General features: G+C 42.7%; 1 protein-coding gene across 2 annotated transcripts in view; it reads left to right on the top strand.

Annotated features, from left to right (window-relative positions):
• Positions 1-16,096, top strand: part of NIBAN1 (niban apoptosis regulator 1) — a 58,075-nt gene extending 41,979 nt beyond the window's left edge. For both annotated transcript variants that reach the window (XM_065842109.2, XM_071810567.1), the window contains 9 exons: positions 953-1,068; positions 6,864-6,968; positions 7,062-7,224; positions 8,054-8,241; positions 8,472-8,633; positions 10,770-10,880; positions 11,511-11,618; positions 12,989-13,100; positions 13,931-16,096. In XM_065842109.2, coding sequence (XP_065698181.2) covers positions 953-1,068; positions 6,864-6,968; positions 7,062-7,224; positions 8,054-8,241; positions 8,472-8,633; positions 10,770-10,880; positions 11,511-11,618; positions 12,989-13,100; positions 13,931-15,627 — 2,762 coding nt within the window. In that variant the 3' untranslated portion in view covers positions 15,628-16,096. The remainder of the gene's footprint in view (positions 1-952; positions 1,069-6,863; positions 6,969-7,061; positions 7,225-8,053; positions 8,242-8,471; positions 8,634-10,769; positions 10,881-11,510; positions 11,619-12,988; positions 13,101-13,930) is intronic.
• Positions 16,097-18,733: the final 2,637 nt, after the last annotated feature.

Here is an 18,733-nt window from a genome sequence, read left to right as displayed (position 1 = left end):
TCGGCTGCAACCTTTTTGAAAGCCTCGTGCAGAACGCATTGCCTGCAATGTAATTTCTGTTGCCGGACTGGTTATCCAGAACTGGTGAGGGCAAACAAGCTCAGCCACTTTGCAGGTTTTTCCGTGCTGTGGTTTCAGTTGTACAAGAGTGTCCCCAGGCTACCACGTTGTTTGTGGGAAGAGCCACCGTCGAGCAGCAGTAGCCATGGACGATAACCAGAGACTCCAGAGCTGTGCTTAAACATTCCTGAAATATTTAGGGAAAGCAGCACGATTTTGCCTGAAGTCTTTGTGCTTAACTGGTATGAGCACATTACTTATTTTATCCATGTCTGTTTTATTGTACGTCCCTGAAAAATTGTCTTGATATCAACTCCTTAATAAAACAAGGGAAAGAAAAGGTTATTGGGGAGCGTTCACTCGGGGTTTAGCAATTTAGCAAGGGCATACAACATGCCGCAATCAGCTGGCTGTCATTATCTTAAATTCTTAATTTTTATCTTAAATTAAAGAAGCAGGAGGTCCCAACTCTTGGCGCTGGTACGTGCTGTCAAAGTCTTCCCATGTACTGTCTTACATTGCTCATAGGCATAAAGGCAAGGGCTGAGCTTTGCTATTTTAATGACTGCCTAGTCAAAGTCATCCTCATTCTCATCCTCATCCTCATCCTTATCCTCATCCTTATCCTCATCCTGTCTTCCATATTAACATTTGCTGATGTTGGTTTAACTTATCAACTTAGTGATAGTTCATATGTGCAATGTGATAGTTCAACATGACGCTTCTCAATCTTAATGAAAGCCCAAGGTCTTCAGACATTCAGGTTTAGTAAATTATTTAAAAATATTACTGCTACATGCACATGGAACAGTAAAAAGGGTCACAAAAGGCTGGTTATTTTTTAAAGGTTATTTATGGGTAACTCCTTTGTGTTACTTTTTGTTGTCCTTAGATTTTCTCAAGCAGACCACGTATGAAGTCGAGGCGTTCTTAGAAGCCATTCAGTTCTTCCGGCAGGAGAAAGGCCACTATGGGACATGGGAAATGATCACTGGCAATGAAAAAGAGGTAAAAGAATATCTTCCTGATTTTTTGGGGCTTTGGGTATGGCAGCTCTGAGGACAGTGAAGGTCGTAAAGCCTCCTGGGGAAAAATGGCATTTTTAAAAAGAAAATCTAGTAGGTAGAAATACCCAAGATTTCAAGGTACTTCTTACCGATAGGTAAGTGATAACTCTTTTTTAATATACCCTATTTTGGATTTTTTTGCTAGGAAGAGAAAGAAAGTGTGCTGCGAACTAGAGATGTTGTGTTGTGCTGGAATGTAAGGGTGACCACATTTCCACAGAAGCTCGTATGTCTACTTTAATTTTATGCCACGGGGTCAAGTGGCACATTAATGCTGTGGCTAAAACAAGGCACTTGCTAACGTCCCGCTATTACATTTGCTGCTGTTCATAGTTTTGGTAAATCAGTGCGATCAATACACACCAAACTCAGAACCCACAGTTCGTATGGCAGCCGCGTTGGGCTGTCCCCTGTTTTTCTGTCTTTCATGACAGCTATTTTGCAGGTGAGAGAGATTTTTTCCTTCTGTCGCTGTTACTTTTGTTACTAAACACAACGGTTTCCCGTTGCTTGTCCTCTAATGCCTCCAGATGCCATCATAGGAAATCGGGCTTTACAAAGCACAGAGTAGCAACTAAACATAAATGTTGAAGAATCTCTTCATTTTGCTTTTCCCCATTGTTTGGGTTTGAAGCTTTTAGTCTTGACCGACTAAACTAGCAGACCTGCTTCTTGTGCCAGGCTTCTGAAATAGAGTCCTGCATAGTGACAGTCACACTTAGACCCCCAAAATGTGTGAACTTCAGTTCTTCAGAGGTGAGATGCTAAGTGCAGGGTCTGGGTGCATATTTGGGCTCCTGAGTGAGCAGCTTTGCAGCGCCGATGGGAGCTGCAGTAACTCCACTGATGCCTCGGTGTCGCTCCAGATGTCTTTTAGTGCAATTGAGACATTATTTGGGCCCTGATTTATAATTTTTTCTTCCCAAAGGGCTGAGCACTCCGCAGTAAATATTTATTGTAGTACCAGCTGCTGGGTGTTTTCCTTGATGAAATCTGGCTTTCCTTTGGGAAAATGGAAAAAAAAGCCTGATGGGGAGTTCAAGATCCAGGGTTTTGTTTTAAGAAACCAGTTTATTCTTTTAGGAGAAATCTACCTATGAAACGCTGAAAAATGTAGCAACTGGAGAAGAATCTGTAAACAGTGTCTTTTCAAATGTCAGGGATTTAAGTTTCCTGATAATAAATTCCTTAGTATAAGGAGTCCCATCCTTCCAGTGGAGGGAGTGAGGGATTTTCTCTTCTCCCTTCCTCCCTCAAGTTATGGAGCTATTATAGTGTTAGCTTCACTTTATGTTTTATTTTTCCTATTGCTTGCCAACTGCTTACTCATAACCCATATACCTCAAGAGAACTGTAATCAGAAGACATCCAGACTAGTTACGCTATTATCTGCTTAGTAATAATTCATTCTGTAAGTATAGTGTGTTCTCATGCCCGCTTTGACCAAATGTAATAATTGTTTTAGGCAGATATCCAGGCTAAGTGAGTGGTTTGGAACAAGCAAGCTGCAATTTGTTGCTGTAAAAATCTCTGCAGAATGCCAATAAATATATTCCTGACATTAATTTATAACGACAGAGTCTCCGCAGCATTAGCTCATGCAGTTCTGCCTGCGTACTGCAACATGGATGTAACGTCAGCAAGTACCCAGTCACTCAACCGAAGACCTTCTAAATCTTTTTTGTGTCATAAAAGTTCCTTTTCCTGCTTTTGTTCTTTCTAATTTTTAATGCTTTGTCACTAATGAAGGATGAATTCAGTTGTAGACGGTATTTCTGTAGGTTAAGTGCTGGAATTCAGGGTTAAAACCAGGCAATTTTTGGCAACGCTTGTTACAAACAGCACAACCACCTAGTGAGGGCACTGCAGCACACTCATTATACTGACAGAACTCCATTGATCAATACAACATGCATGTAGAATAACATACTGGTAAATCAAGTATTACTGCATAAGAGATTAAAAACCCCGAACCCCTACAGTACCGAAATATAAAGCAAATCCAGCATTCCTAAAAATGTTTCCAGAGTGCTCAGATGCTTCAGAATGTGTTTGATCCATTGTCACATTTATGGTTTGGTTTGTGCTGCTCTAGTTTGGGTGATTCATGAGGTGTTTTAAAGTGGCTCCTAAGTTTAGGACCTGAATTAGTCCATCGCTTTTGACTGGTATTTGAGTCAGCGTAGCTGAATTAGAGTGGTGCTGTGGCATGAGCTATAAGAACTTAAGTTACATTAAACGGTAATAGGGCTTTGCATATTCTAGGTGTATTAAGTAGGTTATTGTGTGTTATATTCTCATGCGCAGGAGCTGCTCTGTTTTGCACTGCATGGTGTGCACTTCAGAGCCTAAATTCCTGCTGTTTATCCTGTCGTGCTGTTGGTCCGTGCCGAAAACCCGCACGTGTGGGGTTGAGTGTCGGGAAGCACCGGCACTCCGAGCGTGATGAAAATGTAAAGCTGAGCGGTGGTTTTGCACCCTGTGTCGGCTCAGCGCTGATTCTTGAATGAGGACCATGCTGGGCTGTTGCTGAAGTGAGAAAAAGAGCCAGGTTCAAATATGCATCACGTAGCAAAAACTCTGTTCCAGCCCCACTGGAGGGGAGGGAGGATTGTGTACTTTATGAAGCTTTACTGGAACTGTGGAGCAAGCTAGCAATCCTTTTCCCGGAGCAAAGGAGAAATGTACAGAACCTTAAGATGCATTTTGTCTGCTTTTGTGTAGGGTTACTGTGTCTCTCTGTTATTTGCAGGACATCCACTGCACTTCAGAGCTTTCAAGAGGTATGGACAACCTCTTATGTGCTGTTACAGCAGATAAAACACCTCGATGAAAGGTTTATGTGCCGTTCTGTACAGCACATGCACCTTAGTGTTGCCTGTGTTGTCATAAATTGGCAGCTGCTCATCTGTAACTGTGGGCCAGTGCAAACACACCTGGGCAAGGTCTAGGAACAGAAAATGACCAGAAATACAAGATCTCCCTCCCTCTTCTGAAACATGAGGATGACTAATGACTGAACCAAATACTAAATAGTTCAAAATAGACATACTTTTAAGTAGAGAAATTCAAGAATCTAGCACATATCCCCAGCACTGGTAGATGTCTCCATAGGAGATGTGTTCAGAGAGCTGAGATCACACAGAAGTAGAAACAGGGCAGGTGCCACCATGAGCTGCCTCCCTCTGTTTGCATCATTCACCTTTTTGGCCAACAGCAAGGGAAAAGTGCAGGAGAAAGAGAGGTCTTGCAGCTTTCTCAGGCCAGAGATACACTCTCTAAAAATTAAAAAAATAAAAAGGAAATAAAACCCCAGACTCTCAAAATCAGATGTGTGCCTGTAACTCTGTGTATTTATTGCCAGCGGGTGATTCTGAGGAAAAATCCTGAAATAGGTGCCAGTGAATGAAACCAGGAATCTGTCTCACACTGTTTCATTCTTTCTGTATCAAAGAAGCCAGACTTTGATGCTTCTTCTGTACGAAGCTGGGTGATGCTATCAAGAGAGCAACAGAAGCAGAGAGCAGTTAGATAAAAGGGGATCTCTGGAGGTTATCTGGCCCAGGCCCCCACTCAAAGCAGAGCCAGCTTTAGGGCTTTGTGCAGCTGAGATCTGAAGATATCCAAGGCTGAAAATTGCATGACTGCCCTCATGGTGAAAAATATTCATGAATATCGGATTAATAGTTCCCTTTTTGCTACTTGTAGCCATCACCTTCTTCCATTCCCTGTGCATTTCCAATAAAAGTCTGACTCCGTCTGCCCAACATCCTCCATTATGTGGTTGTAAACAGCAATAAGGTCTCCCCTGAGCCCTATCTTCTTAAAGATGAGCAAATCTTGTTCCCTGCACCTCACACTTCATGTGCTCCATCTCCTGACCACCTTGGTGGCCTCTGCTGGCCTCACTCCAGTGTGTCAAGATCCACCTTGTACTGGGAAACCCAAAACTGGACACTGCTCCAGATGCCGTCTGACAAGTGCTGAAGAGAGGGGAACGTTCTCCTCCCTCGGTGTTCTCTAGGCCTTTGCTGCGAGGGCGTCATGCAGACTGATGTCTAATTTCTTAGAATCACAGAATGGTCTGGGTTGAAGGGACTTTCCCAGCTCCCCCAGTGCCACCCCTGCCATGAGCAGGGACATCTTCACCAGCTCAGGTTGCTCAGAGCCCCGTCCAGCCTGGCCTGGGATGTCTCCAGGGATGGTTCATCCACCACCTCTCTGGCCAACCTGGGCCAGGCTCTTACCGCCCTCAGGGACAACAGTTTCTTCCTCATGTCCAGCCTGAATCTCCCTCCTTTAGTTTAAACCATCACCCCTTGTCGTGTCACAACAGGCCCTGCTCAAAAGTCTGTCCCCATCTTTCTTATCGGCCCCTTTTAAGTCCGGAAAGGCCACACTAAGGTCTCCCCGGAGCTTCTCTTCTCCAGGCTGAACATCTCCCTCAGCCTGTCCAAGACCTTTTCTGCAGAACAGAAGCTGCAAGACCCAATTGCCAGTTGGATACTGGGATCAGAGAGGCTGATGCATCTCTTCTACAACTATTGAACCCTGTTTCAAGGTGAAAACGTTCTTGAGGAAGAGCGGTGTTAATTTAGAAAAATACAGCAATGACAGACTGACAGTTCAGAAGTAATAAAAAATGAGGCAATGATACTTTTCCCTCAATTTCCTTACATTAGATCACAAACTTGATGCGTAGAAGTCCCTTCGACACTTTTCTTCCCCCTTTCTTTCTGCTGGGTGCACCTTTGTCACAGAATATCTTCTTAGGTTCTTTGTTTCGTGTGTTCGTTGTTCAAGAATCTGGAGGTGTTTAGAGGAGACTTTAATATGTATGGATTCTACAATATGAAAGTTTTACTGGTTTTAGACCAGTATAGTTGTATTTTAGCGACAAAAGTAGTTGCTTGAAAAGTTTTTCACAAACTCCAACAGCCATTTATTTTATCCGTCGGAATTGAGCTGGATCTAATGAATCTTTTGGGTCATGTTACACATTTTGGAAAAAAAAAAATCAGACTAGAATTATTTGATGCACAGATTACCCATGTTTCTGAATTCAGTTTTTGTCCTATATCCTGTCATTCCTGGGATTTCCTTCTTTTCTTGTTTGAATTGTGAAGCTGGTGCTCACTCGAAAAAGTCCCAGAGATCCACATTGGTCCGGTCATACATTTCTCTTTTTGGCCAATTATCTTCCTATTAGAAGCATCCTTTGTGTGATGACTCTCTAAACAATTTCTCCTCAATGATACCTCCTCTAGGAGGGTGTGAATGTCCCAGAACAAGGTCAGTTTGGGGAAGGAGCAGTCAGCAAACCAGATTTTCAGATGTTTTTGAACCAGATACTCAATTGATATGAATCATTTTAACTCCATTGGTTTTCACATGGCAATGTCATAATAGCGTGCAGAAAAATTTAATGGGCATCTTAGTTCAGCATCTTTATTCCTCTGTTGTCAATGGTTGCGTGGTCTCTCAAAGGCTTGCAGTGAACAAAGCTTCAGATGAAATGCATTGGGTTTCCCTCGGGCATACCTGATATTTAAAATACAGTCCTCCTGGCAACTGGGATGGCAAAGCCATTGTGTGTTTGTGAAGCCATTGTATATTTGTGAAGCCATTGTATATTAGAGGTTGCCTGCATTTACACATCAGTCTGTCATACAAGCGCTCAGTTTCCAGAGGAAGAACAATGTGTTAACACATCATTTTAATCTTCTGACCATATAGATCTTGAGCAACCTTGTGATGGAGGAACTCCTGCCTAACCTCCAGACAATGATCCTGCCCAAAATGAAAGGGAAGAGGAATGATAGGAAGCGGGCCTGGTTCGGCGTAAGTACTCATACTTGCAGAGTAGTTGTTTCTCATAGAGTTGTTTGTGTGTGCTGAATCTGATTTATGTTTCTTAATTTAATTTGGGTTTAGATCGTAGAAGAAACTTACGGCCTAGTCCAGCAAGAGGTGTCGGAAGGATTAAGTACCTTGAAAGAAGAATGCAGAGATTTTGCAAAAACTCTCGAAGGCACCATTCGCTCAGACATGGATCAGATTCTGAACTGCAAGAACTTCTTAGCTGGAAAAATCAAAGGTTTGTGGAGGAACAGCTGTGTTTTGGAGCAATTCTTTTAATGCTTCCTATTGTGTTGCTCCAATTGCCAGATGCCATTGTTTTGAAATCCTTATGTGTTTTGAAAAATCCAACTGGAGACACGAATTTTCAGAAAACACATGCTTTGAGCCCCTGCTGCCTTTAATGGGATCTGACACCTCTGGCTGCTGTGCCTGTGAAAATACTGAGGCTCAAGTTAGAGCTGGAGCTGATGGGTTTTGAGTATCCTGATTAGAGTTGCTCATTCTGCTTTCATTTTCATACAGCCATAGGTAATGAAGATACACATCACATGAGCGTAATTGAAAGTGTAGTGGTTTTGACCTGATATCTAGGGACGTGCCACAAAAACAGGTTCTGGTTTTGTGGCAGATTCATAGGCTTCCACAGAATATTTAATCCAAAGGGGTTCTTAGGTGGTTGTAAAGCGATGTGAAGTCATTTTAATTTTGCTATGAATATAAAAGTGAGTGTAAAAAGCGGGAAAAACATTAAGTTATGTTGCTTAAGCTAGCAAATAAATAATAGCTGATAATTTAGGAGCCGTTCTGTTGTCACAGAGCAGACTAAGATGTTTTCACTGAACTATAGAATACCAAGTTTAGATAATTCCTTATCGAGTTGCTGTGGCCAGGCTCTGTGCAAACCTTGTCACTCCTGAAACTACAAACTTTCATCACCCTCATTATCTTCGCAGAGGTGTGACTCCAGGGAAAAATAGAGTTGTCTAATTCATTGTGAAGTAGGCTGGGTGAGTTTTTTCACTCTAGTAATCTACATGCAACCGTTGTCTTGTCCGGCTCTCCAGGCACCGTTTCTGAGCCTGCCCAGAAGTGCTGCACAGAAAACATCCAGCCATTTCTCGCATCCATATTGGAGGAGCTCATGGGGCCGGTGAGTTCTGGATTCACTGAAGTCCGCTCGCTTTTTGATAAAGAAGTTAACGCAATCATCCAGGACTTCCAGAAGACAAATGATATCACAAAGCTCAAGGAGGTAAGACAAAAACATACCTGGAGCCTTTTGCATTTGTACAAGGACAAGCAGTATTTGCTTTCCCAGGTGGCGGGATGTTAGCGCTTGGTTTTGCCATTTAGAAAGTCTTGAAGTATTTGTGCAGCTAGAATGCAGATACCAGAATTTGTTTGAGAACTGCTTTTACTTTATTAAATATTCACCTGTGGTTGCTTTCTCTCAAAACCGGTTCTTCCTCCACTGGAACGCAGAGTGTGGATCAGCTTCTGAACCTGCCGTTCGACGCTGTGAAAATGGAGCCCTGCTATCTGAAAGTGAACCTCCTCCACGAGCTCCTTCAAGACCTCAAGAGCCGCTTCAAGGTCTATCACATTGATTTTGTGATTCAGAGGACACAGAACTTCATGCAAGAGGTACTGTAAGATCCAGCTTTTCCTCTTGGGAGAACAGGTTAGGTTTGTCCTTAATCCGCTTCAAGGTAATCTTGATAAAAAGCTACTCGAGAGTCTCAGAATATCTCTCAATCAACATACAGATAACAAAACCTAAGAAAATCACAGCTAGGAGCTGTTTCACATTTATATTTGTGGGATTGCATGTGTGTGAGTCTTTTGGTAAGGCACAACAACTTTGGATGGATCATCTCTTCCCCTGAACCTTCACATGCTGAATTCTGAAGTGTCTCAGCACCCGAGAAAGTTGTACTTGTACCAGCGGGGTGGCTAAAACCAACCTGATCTCCATTCTCAAGGGTTGATTTTTCAGCAATGTTCTTAAATATATTTTACCTAAATGGAACGTCTCCTCCTTGGTAGCTTATTTTTTCATGAATATGAAGCAAGGCAATTAATGTTAGAAAGTGGCAATTATGCAGAGACAAACGACGTCTCAGGATGGAGCTGCATGTAAGTGCTTTAACCAGCTTCTCATGGGAATGGCTGAAGCGACTACATCATTTCAAATACAAAAGGAACTCCACCTCTTTTTCCCCTAGTGTGCATTGGTATAAGCTATAATTTTGCTTTGCTTTTATTTCTTCTGGATGCCTGGCCAGAAATCCACGAGGAGCTGGCCGGTGGACTTCTTTTGGTTGCCAAATCACAAGGCAGATTTGGCCTTGTAGCTCTATGAATCCTGTGATTTTAATCCGTAGCTGAGAAACTTAAATAATCTAATTGGTAATCTTGTGAAATGGAGCTCGTCCAGTTCTGTGGAGTGGGAGCTGTGAATGTGGAAAGTGAGTTTCTTACACAGTGCTGGGATGGGGTTTTCCTAAAAGCAGCTCTTCTAAGTACAGCCATGATCAGCAGCCAAAGAATTATTCAGAAATCAAATTCTGATTTCATGTCTGGGTCTTTTAGGGGGGACCATTCCAAAATGCTGCCAATAAAATGTCTGTCCGTAAACGAAGACCGTGAGTCAAGACAGAGAAAATACATCCCATAGAAAACAAGTGGGGTTTCTTTGTCTGAACAGGAGGCAAAATTCACAATAAATAAGTTAAAGTAAAGCACAAGTTGTTCTAAAACTGCTGTTATCGTTTCTCTCTCTTTAAAAGGCTGGTATCTAAAACTGCTGTTAGTGCTTCTCTCTCTTTAAAAGGCTGGTATTTTTCTCATTAAAAATAGTAAGTAGTTTCACTTTGTCTCCGTTGACATTTGTTTTATTAACGAATAAGGTCAAATATGTCTGTGCTCATGTAAAAGAAGCGTTGGGTTTAACCAGCTGGGGGGGAACAGGATTCTCGGCTTGGGAACCTGGCATCCTCTAGTGGCCAATTTCAGGAAATTCGGGAGCACAACGCTCCGCTCACATTGATAAAACAGCTTTAGTGAGGTTGCCAGAGCTACGCCAAATTATCATTTGCCTCAAATAAAAATTGAAATTATTTTTATTATAAGGAAAGCTGCCGATTAATTACTTTTTAAAAAATTATCTGCAGTATTAATTATTAAGACCACCGGAATCTGGTAGGAGTCAGTGTGAGTTGCCTTATTGGGGATAATGAGTTTTGTCTATGACCTTGGTATACAGGTGATCAATTCTACTTTCTGTCTTTGTCACCAACAGTTTTGGATGGTGACGTGAAATTAAATCTATATGAGAAAGCTGCGATAGCAAAATAACGACACTGAGGCTTATTTTTCTTTATTAATTGCAACATTTCTGTGCCTGTTAGCATGCAGAGAACTGAATTATTGCAGGGAATTTTTGGACAGTATGACATGTTAGTTGGGGTAGTTTCATGTTAGTTGCATGTTATTTGGGGTAGTTTCATTACCTTATTCTCTTGCTTTAGGTGATTTTCTATTTTGGTTTCGCATTCCAAAACTGAGTGTTGTAACCCAGACTAAATAAGGCTTTTCTTCCCCTTCCACAATCATTTAAAGTACTTGAAATATTTATGGATTTTAGGCCCATTATTCTTTCTCCATTTCACCTTCTCAAAAATACAATTCAAGTTACTGGTTACATCTATCATGCTTCTTTATGCATGTAAGAATTCAATGTTATTTGTCTTTGATATGTGTTTAATTATTTTTTTGTAGCTGATGGAAAATGCGGTTTATACTTTCGAGCAGTTGTTCTCTCCAAGTCGCCAGGCAGACTCAGCCAAAGTTGCAACGACCATTGAAAAAGTCAAGCTGAGAGTACTAAAGGTAAATATAATATTGCAACCTTTGCACAGCAAGACCTGGGGTTCTGCCTTTTTGGAAACGGAGAATATATTTTACGTGAATTTATTTATTTGAAAGAAGGTATCTCTTACCATCCAGCTGGAAATAATGATGTGGTGGCGCTTAACAAAGCTGCTTGTTTTGGGGGTAAAACCTGGTTCTGGGCAGACACTTGTGAAAGTATTTATTTACATCTGCAGTCCTTTTAACTGCAATTAAATCAACTGGAGATGGTGCTGGGTAAATAATGCTTATTAGCTTGATATTTAACCTGCCTCTAGAATTCGTTACTCTCAGACCAGGCAGTGCTGAAATACCCGGAGAGAGCAGTCAGGGGGCTGTTTCTCACCTATGTAGAAAAAAAAGAGAAAAGAAATAGATCCCAGAAAACCATTTTAGGGAATTTTTGTAAAAGCTGAAATAACCTGTGTGGGAATTCAACCCCCTGAGCGTGCCCATGATGTGGTATCTTTTGGGATTCACCTGTCTCCCGTTACAGGTTGACAAGAACCAGTTCCTCCTATACAGGTTACCAAGAACCGGTTACTCCGATGAACGATTAATAACCCCAAACACGTTTGGGCTTGTTTCTCTTTTTGCCTGTTTTGACAGCAATACGATTATGACAGCAGCACTATCCGGAAGAAGATATTTCAAGAAGCGCTGGTGCAAATTACTTTGCCCACAATGCAGAAGACGCTGGCTTCAACGTGCAAACCAGTAGGTTTCTGTGATTAGAAAAATAAAAAGGAGGTGGAATTCGGTCTGTGAGAGGGGGCACTTTGCAGCAGAACCCCAAAACCTCTGCTGGCAACCTCCTTCAAAGCTAGATGCTACTTCAGTCATTTAAAATTGAATTGTGTCAACAATCAGCAAACAAACCACAGGGACGTTCTCTGTTACCCTTAATCGTATGGGTGGGTTTGTACTCAGCAAAAGTGGCTACCGGTGTTTCGTGGAGATGTTACCGGTCTGGCTATGTCAAGGACCATCTGGAATGCTGTTCACCTTGCCTCAAAATAGTCTGTACCCTTCTTGAAGCCCATGCGTATCCTCTTGCATTTTCACTGTTCTTTTTGAGAGATGACTGTTCTACACCATCCCGGCCTCTCTGCGCTTTTGCTTCAAGTTCATCAGTTCCAGGAGGCAGTAAATTCTTGCTCATGGTGTGCTGGTGCTCTCAAGCTTGTTTCAGTTGCAAAACCAAGTTTAAAAACAAGTCTTTTCCCAAGTTACGCTTGCGAGTCTTTGAGTGTGGACTATTCAAACCTACAGCTTTCAAAAATATATTTAAAATTACTCTCTTCTTTACAATCCCCAAAATAATAGTCTCTTGTAAGTGTCAGCAGCACCTTCAAGACATGGTCCCTACGCACAGGGACAAGCATTTCATCACCTTGAATACATGTTCCCAGCCTGTGTCTCTGCCGCACCGGCCGGAGGAAGCAGAGGTGACACAAGCTTCCCACAAGCCCTTTTGGTTGGATTTCCCACCTGCCTTTTGCGTTTGCGCCTCTGCAGAAAAGAGCAGCCACTCGAGAAGCGAATGTGCGGCACGGCTGATGTGCCCGGTCAAGTCTTGACCTTTTGCTTGAAAACATCCTGATGTTTGCGTATAGGCACCTCTTCTAGAAGTGGGCAGAGGTCACTTAATTTGCTTTTTATAGACCACCAAGGAACTGCTTAGTGATAATGACTCAGTTGTTGTCTACACAGCCTGTTGCATGTAAATCAGTAAGGTGAAAATGTTCCATGCCTATCAGACAAACAAAACCTAGTCCTGTCTCTCCCCTGTTTGCCATGGGTTTGCCTCCTTGGGCAAACAATGAGGCATTTCCTCACCAGCTGTTATTTTGGAATTGTTTATTATATGCAGATGACAATGACCTATAGTGCAAGGATACTGTTTGATAAGTGCATGATTAATGGCAAACGTACGTAGTTCATTTAGTCGTAGTCCAAATAGTTGAAGAGCCAGCAAGGGGCATTGCAAGACCTGCTGGATGGCATCTCCAAGGTGCGCTGTTGAAGCAGGGTTATCCGGATCTCTTGTTTTTACATGTCCATTCCTTTCTTCTCTATCTGCACAGGAGCTGCAGAAATACGAACAGTATATATTTGCTGACTACACTAGCGTGATCCAAGTGGAGAATGTGTATGAAGAGATTTTATATCAGACACTGCTGGAGGAAACCCTGAAAGGTGAGAACATTCTTGAGGTGACAGTAACAACATTTCAGCCGTTGGCCCCTGAGCTCTTGTTTCAGAGCTTCCCGGAGCCCTGGGAAGCTCACTAGAGATGTGTGGCAAGCCCTAAAATCTCAGTTATGGGGCAGCTTCACTAAACCTGGCAAACTCAAGCTTGGCACATTTGCAATAAAATGTAATTATGTCTGCTTCATTTTATCTTGATTCTGTGGGCCAAGGAGTGAAAGGATGCTCTTATTTGCAAAGACTCGATGATATCTAATGGTAGCAAAAATGAATTACCAAAAAATGAAACGGGCTGCTGGATGCAGTTTGCAGTACATCACTGATGCCAGTGCGGTACTCCCTGCTGATCTCTCTGCTTTTGTGTCAGAAAACCAAACTATTCTTGATGGCGTATATAGATAGATAGAATACTTTATCTCTCTGGATCTGCCTGTCTATACCCCAGATAGAAGACAAGCATATGTATTGCACAGTAACTTTTAACAGACCCTCTTTGGCACTCCTGTTCAAAAATATCAACAAAATAATTAATGAGCACCCTTTTGTTCTTATATTCAATGTAAATACTTCCACATTGAAACTACTTTTGTCCATTGTGGGTCCTGGGATAGTTTTCTAATACAGCAACGCTTAGGTCAGTATTGAAGTTCCATTATTCAAAACAGATAAAATCCTCACCCGCAGAAAAGAAATGTAAACTGGAAGCAAGTTGAAAATGAATTTGCTGTTGTAATATCAAAATGTACATTAGGAACTCAGGAAAACTCTGTATCTCTGTCAGTCTTTCCAAAACAGTCTGATCTTTCTGTTTTATTTAGTGATAAAAGAAGCTGCCATCATGAAGAAGCACAACCTCTTTGAAGACAACTTGAATTTGCCCTGTGAAAGCGTGTCCAGCTTAACAGACCTGAAAACACCTTCGGGATCGGCACAAACCACTCCGGCCAAGAAGCCGTCCACCGCCCGAGCCGAGGTGTCGGACACTGACACTCAGGGTGACGAAACGCTCGTCGTGACGGGAAAGATTTCTTGGGAGAAGGATGCTGATGATAAGAAGTCATCAGACAAAGAGGCGGTGGGTTCTGTTGGCGCAGCTGGTGATCAAGCAAGCAAAAGGGAAGAAGTGGTTGTTACAGACGCTGGTGGAAAACAGGAGTCCCATTCAGCTGCCCTTCCAAAACAAGACAAAAAAAGCACTTTGGAGAGCGCAGACACGGGGAAAGCAGAGGGTGTAGTGAGCGCTGAGAAAGAACTCAAGACGCAAGAAGTTGTGGAGGAAAAAGTAGCTTTTGGGCCTGAAGCTGCAGTGCAAGATTTTGGAACCAGTTCTAAACAAGAACTTCAGGTACATGAAGAAGTGGAGGAGAAGGTCACTTCTGAGAGTCAAACGGCAACGGATGCTGCATTTTTCCGTGGCACTGAAAAAGAAAGCAAAGCACAGGAAGAAGGTTCTGAGATAGAGTTGACTTCCCCACATAATAATGTAGCAGAAACAGGGATTGTAGGGAATGGTGAAAAGAAAATGAAGGTAGAAGAAGAAATGACGGAAAAATTATCTCCGAGTGAAAATGCAGTAGGAAAAGAGTTTGAGGAGGATAGTAAAAAAGAAAGCAGCGACCAAGGAGCGAGTACTGAGACAAGGGTTATTTCCCAGGATGAAAACACAGGGAAAGGAGGGCTTGGGACTAATCCTGAAGAAGAAAGCAAGTCAGAAGGAGAGAGTTGTAAATCCCCTGATGATGTGAATGAGATAAGGAGTTTGCTGACAGTAACAGTCGAGATACCAGCGGATACTCCAGCTGAGAACATAAAGGAGATTTGTGAAGGTGAGATATCAAAGTTGCAGGAGCACTATAAAGGGGACGACGAGATGAGCAAAATGGCTGTGGCAGGAATTCAAGTGAGCCAGACGATGGTGAATACGGGTGCAGCGGAATGCGTGGAGTTCAAGGAGGACCGACCATCTTCGTCTTCTTTGGGAACGGATGGTATGGATTTAGTGAATGAGTCCGAGGGGGCCTGTGATGCAGCACAAGCTCAGGTGGAAAACTCAGATACACCAGGGGTGGAAGTCGAGCAGAGCGTTTGCTACGCAGGTGTGGAAAGCTGCAAAAATGATCGATTGCAGCCAGAGGAACACACCGAAAATGGGTCTGCAGGCGGAAGATTAGACGGGGAGGAAAGAGGAGCGAGCAGTAGCCAAGCCGTGCTGGCAGAGGTGGGGACTGAGAGCTTTCTGCGTGATCCCGCTGAAAACGGAGACGCGATGCAAGTGCCCGTTTTGGATACAGAAAACCCAAGAACAGGACTGCGGGACGTGGCGGTTTCTTGGGTGCTGGAGCAGGGCGAGGTGAGCGCTGCAGAGGTCACAGGAGATCCGCAGGCTGGGGAGGGTGCAGAGCAGCCAGAAGGTGAATCATCTTCGCACACGGAAACAAAAAGCACAGATGTAAAAGCTGTTCTCACGGAAGAAAACAGAGAAGATAGTTACGCACAGCAAAAGTCTGAAGAGTAAGAAGTGCTTTTAAGCCCAGCCCTGCAGGGTTTATTTACTCCAGTAATCCCTGTTTAATTGTGAATCCTTATTGGGTTATAGTAAACGGGCTTTGTTGGGGTATTACCAGCTCTTGCAGCCTTAGCACCGATCCCTTCCTGACTGAGAGGTGACAGGTTTGGTTTTGGTTAAAGCCCTCACTGTTTAAAACCAAGTTACTGCTGGGGAACCTCATCTTTTCACTTAACATTTGCTACCTTGTGTGGTTATAGAAAAAGTCTGAAAGTGTGACCACTGAATGCTTCAAAAGCAACTTGCTGCCAACTAGAAAGTTATTTTAACAACTGTTCTTGGGTGTTTTAGCAGGGGAGTAGCTCGTGAGTTTGAAATGCATGGGTTTGACAAGTACTGCTATGATTCTTAGGCAGCTGGTACATATATTGTTATTTGAGGATGCTTTTAGTATTTGCATGCGGTATACAGGAAATAAATAAAATAGTTAATTTAGTAGGTTGCTCAAAAGCCACGCTCTATGCGAACTCTGCAAACTTATCACTTAATTATTTTAAAATTTTGACAGATACTAAAGACAAGCCAGTCTTCTGATTTTTTTTTTTCTCTTATAGCTATATTTAAGATGGGGAAAACATGGGAGCAGGTTTCTCAGTCCCACTCTGCACTTCGGGGTTATTTAGCCTTCCAGAGCACTTTATGGCTGTTTTATTTTGTTTTAGTTTATGGAAGGGAAAGATGAGAATGTTTACAATAACTATAACCATTAGGCAGCATCTTTCTGTTTGACTTCCCACCATAAAGTATATTCACTTACGGCTACCTAATACAGACTATGAAGAGTCCTGCCATTCCCTTTCTTACTGACTGGAGATACAGTCACCTAGTTCTGTAAGCCTTTTTAGGTGCATAAACTGTATCTTACATTGCAATCATTGTGAAATACCATAATCATTGCAGAACATCATCATCATTGCACAGAATTTCTAGTACAGATATATTAGAAATCGCCAAGGGCTGTTCATGCGTTCTTAGATTTTGGAGGGCAGAACCACGTTTGAAAAGCAGCTATTGAAATGAGACCTGTTGCTTTCCTATCAAATCACGGTCTGTGCACAAACTTGCTTATATGCGTTAATTGCGTGCACAATTTAAAGGCCGTGCACAGAAAAGCTTGGAAATGAAAAATAGCATTAGCCCAATCAATTAGGCTTTAGAGATCGAGACCTCGCCTTAGAGTTCGGTTTAAGGCACCTTAAAAATGTGGCCTGGTGTTTCAAACTATAAACGTAATACAGTACAGGAAAGATGAATGATAACTACAGTAAGGGCTGCGGGATTGACACCCATAAAAACGTGGGAAGAAACAACAAAGTCCCGAGAGCATAACACTTGTTGGCATTTAACTCCAACAATCTGTGCAAGGTCTGTTTAATGCTATCAAAATATGCTATAAATCTATAAATTGACACTAGAGGAAAAGGCAAATAAATAAGGAATGTTGTGGAGTAACTGGACCAGTGTCACCAGGGTAAAATAACTCCTGTTTATTCCAGAAGCCATATAGAAACATTAAGGTCACATATGTTTTCCTTGCAAAAGTACTTTGACTCATTTCCTCCTCATATTTCACACAAAAATCCTAATCTGTAAACACATGAACCACCATCAGCCAATTTTTTTTACAAGTCATTAATTATTTCACTGCCAGCTACTTTTTCTTTACAAATCATCAGTAATTTCTAATTGGTACTGAATGTTAAGTGACTTTATAACGCCTGCTCCACAGCTCAGCAGCAGCCATCTCTTGTGGCCACGCTAAAATTGGGGGACATCGTGTGTTTTTAATGTGGTGTTTTGTATGAAAAAGGACCAGCAAGACAGCGATGGTCACTGTCTGTGAAAAAGGCTGCAGTCACCTACAAAAGCTGTTTACAACTAATATGAATTAGATACATCCGTACGGAAAGTATTTATCATAAACATCCCCATCATAGTAAGTCTTGAGTTATTTCTGTGTCAGGCTTAGATCGGGATAATATTTTCCTGATATGTTAAAGAATTGTTGAATGCAGATGCTCGGTGTATTTGTTTTTCCTAAGTAGGGTGGGAAAGAAGGGGGAAAATTTACTCTGTACATCACTTTATTCTACAATTTAAATTCCTCGCGGCAAGGGGTTGGATTTTTTTTGCCTTTGTGGATGTTTTCTGTGCATTCAGATGTTTGCAAACTGGCATTTTTCTTGTGTTTAGCCAGACTTGGGTAGAGGTGATGGCAATTTAGAAGTCAGCAATCTGCAGGGTTATGTTGGACCACTGATTGAAAACAATAATAATAATGATAATAATCCGGTAATTTTTTGTTCCTTTCTTGGGATTTCCTGCACTTCCCTGGGATGAATTATTTCTCTTGTAAACTAGGATCAATAATAAATGGCCTTTCACCGCTGGGAGGGTTGAGGGTTCAGAGGCCGGGGGGCCTCGAGGGCAGCGGCCTGGGGGACATTCCGCTGTTTTATTTCAGTTTTATTAAAGGAGAGGATATGAAACACGTTGTATCTCGCTTATAACTTTGTAGAAATGCTTGTGGATGAAAATAAAAGCAGCTCTTCCCTTCCATTGCTGGGAGGCTGGTTTTGTGTGTGTGTGATAATTTAATTCGAGGGCAGCGGGTGGGGGGACGTTCCCGCTCTTTTATTTCAGTTTTATTGAAGGGCAGGATAAGAAACACGTTGTATCTCGCTTATAACTTTGTAGAGACGCTTGTGGATGAAAACAAAAGCAGCTCTTCCCTTCCGGCTGGGAGGCTGTTTTTGTGCGTGTGTGATAATTTAATCTGCGGGGTTGTAGTGAAGAAATGTACTTTAGGGGTGAGCGAAGGCGAACTACAACTCCCGACATGCCCCAGGGCACGCGGGCCGCGCTGATAGGCGTTCCCTGCGCGGTGCACGCCGGGAGTTGTAGTCCGGCGCCACCGCGCATGCGCGCCTCTCTACTCCCCCGCCCCTCCTTTTGTCCACGTCGCCCTCTCCCCGGGCGTGCCGCCGCCGCCGTCACGTGTCCCTCCCGCCCCGCTCCCCTATTGGCCCGGCGGGGCGGCGCGCGCCGGGCCACC

This window comes from Patagioenas fasciata, chromosome 6 (assembly GCF_037038585.1).
Source record: "Patagioenas fasciata isolate bPatFas1 chromosome 6, bPatFas1.hap1, whole genome shotgun sequence".
NCBI lineage: Eukaryota > Metazoa > Chordata > Aves > Columbiformes > Columbidae > Patagioenas > Patagioenas fasciata.
Note: the sequence above shows the minus strand (reverse complement) of the source record. Positions and strands in the feature narration are given on the sequence as shown.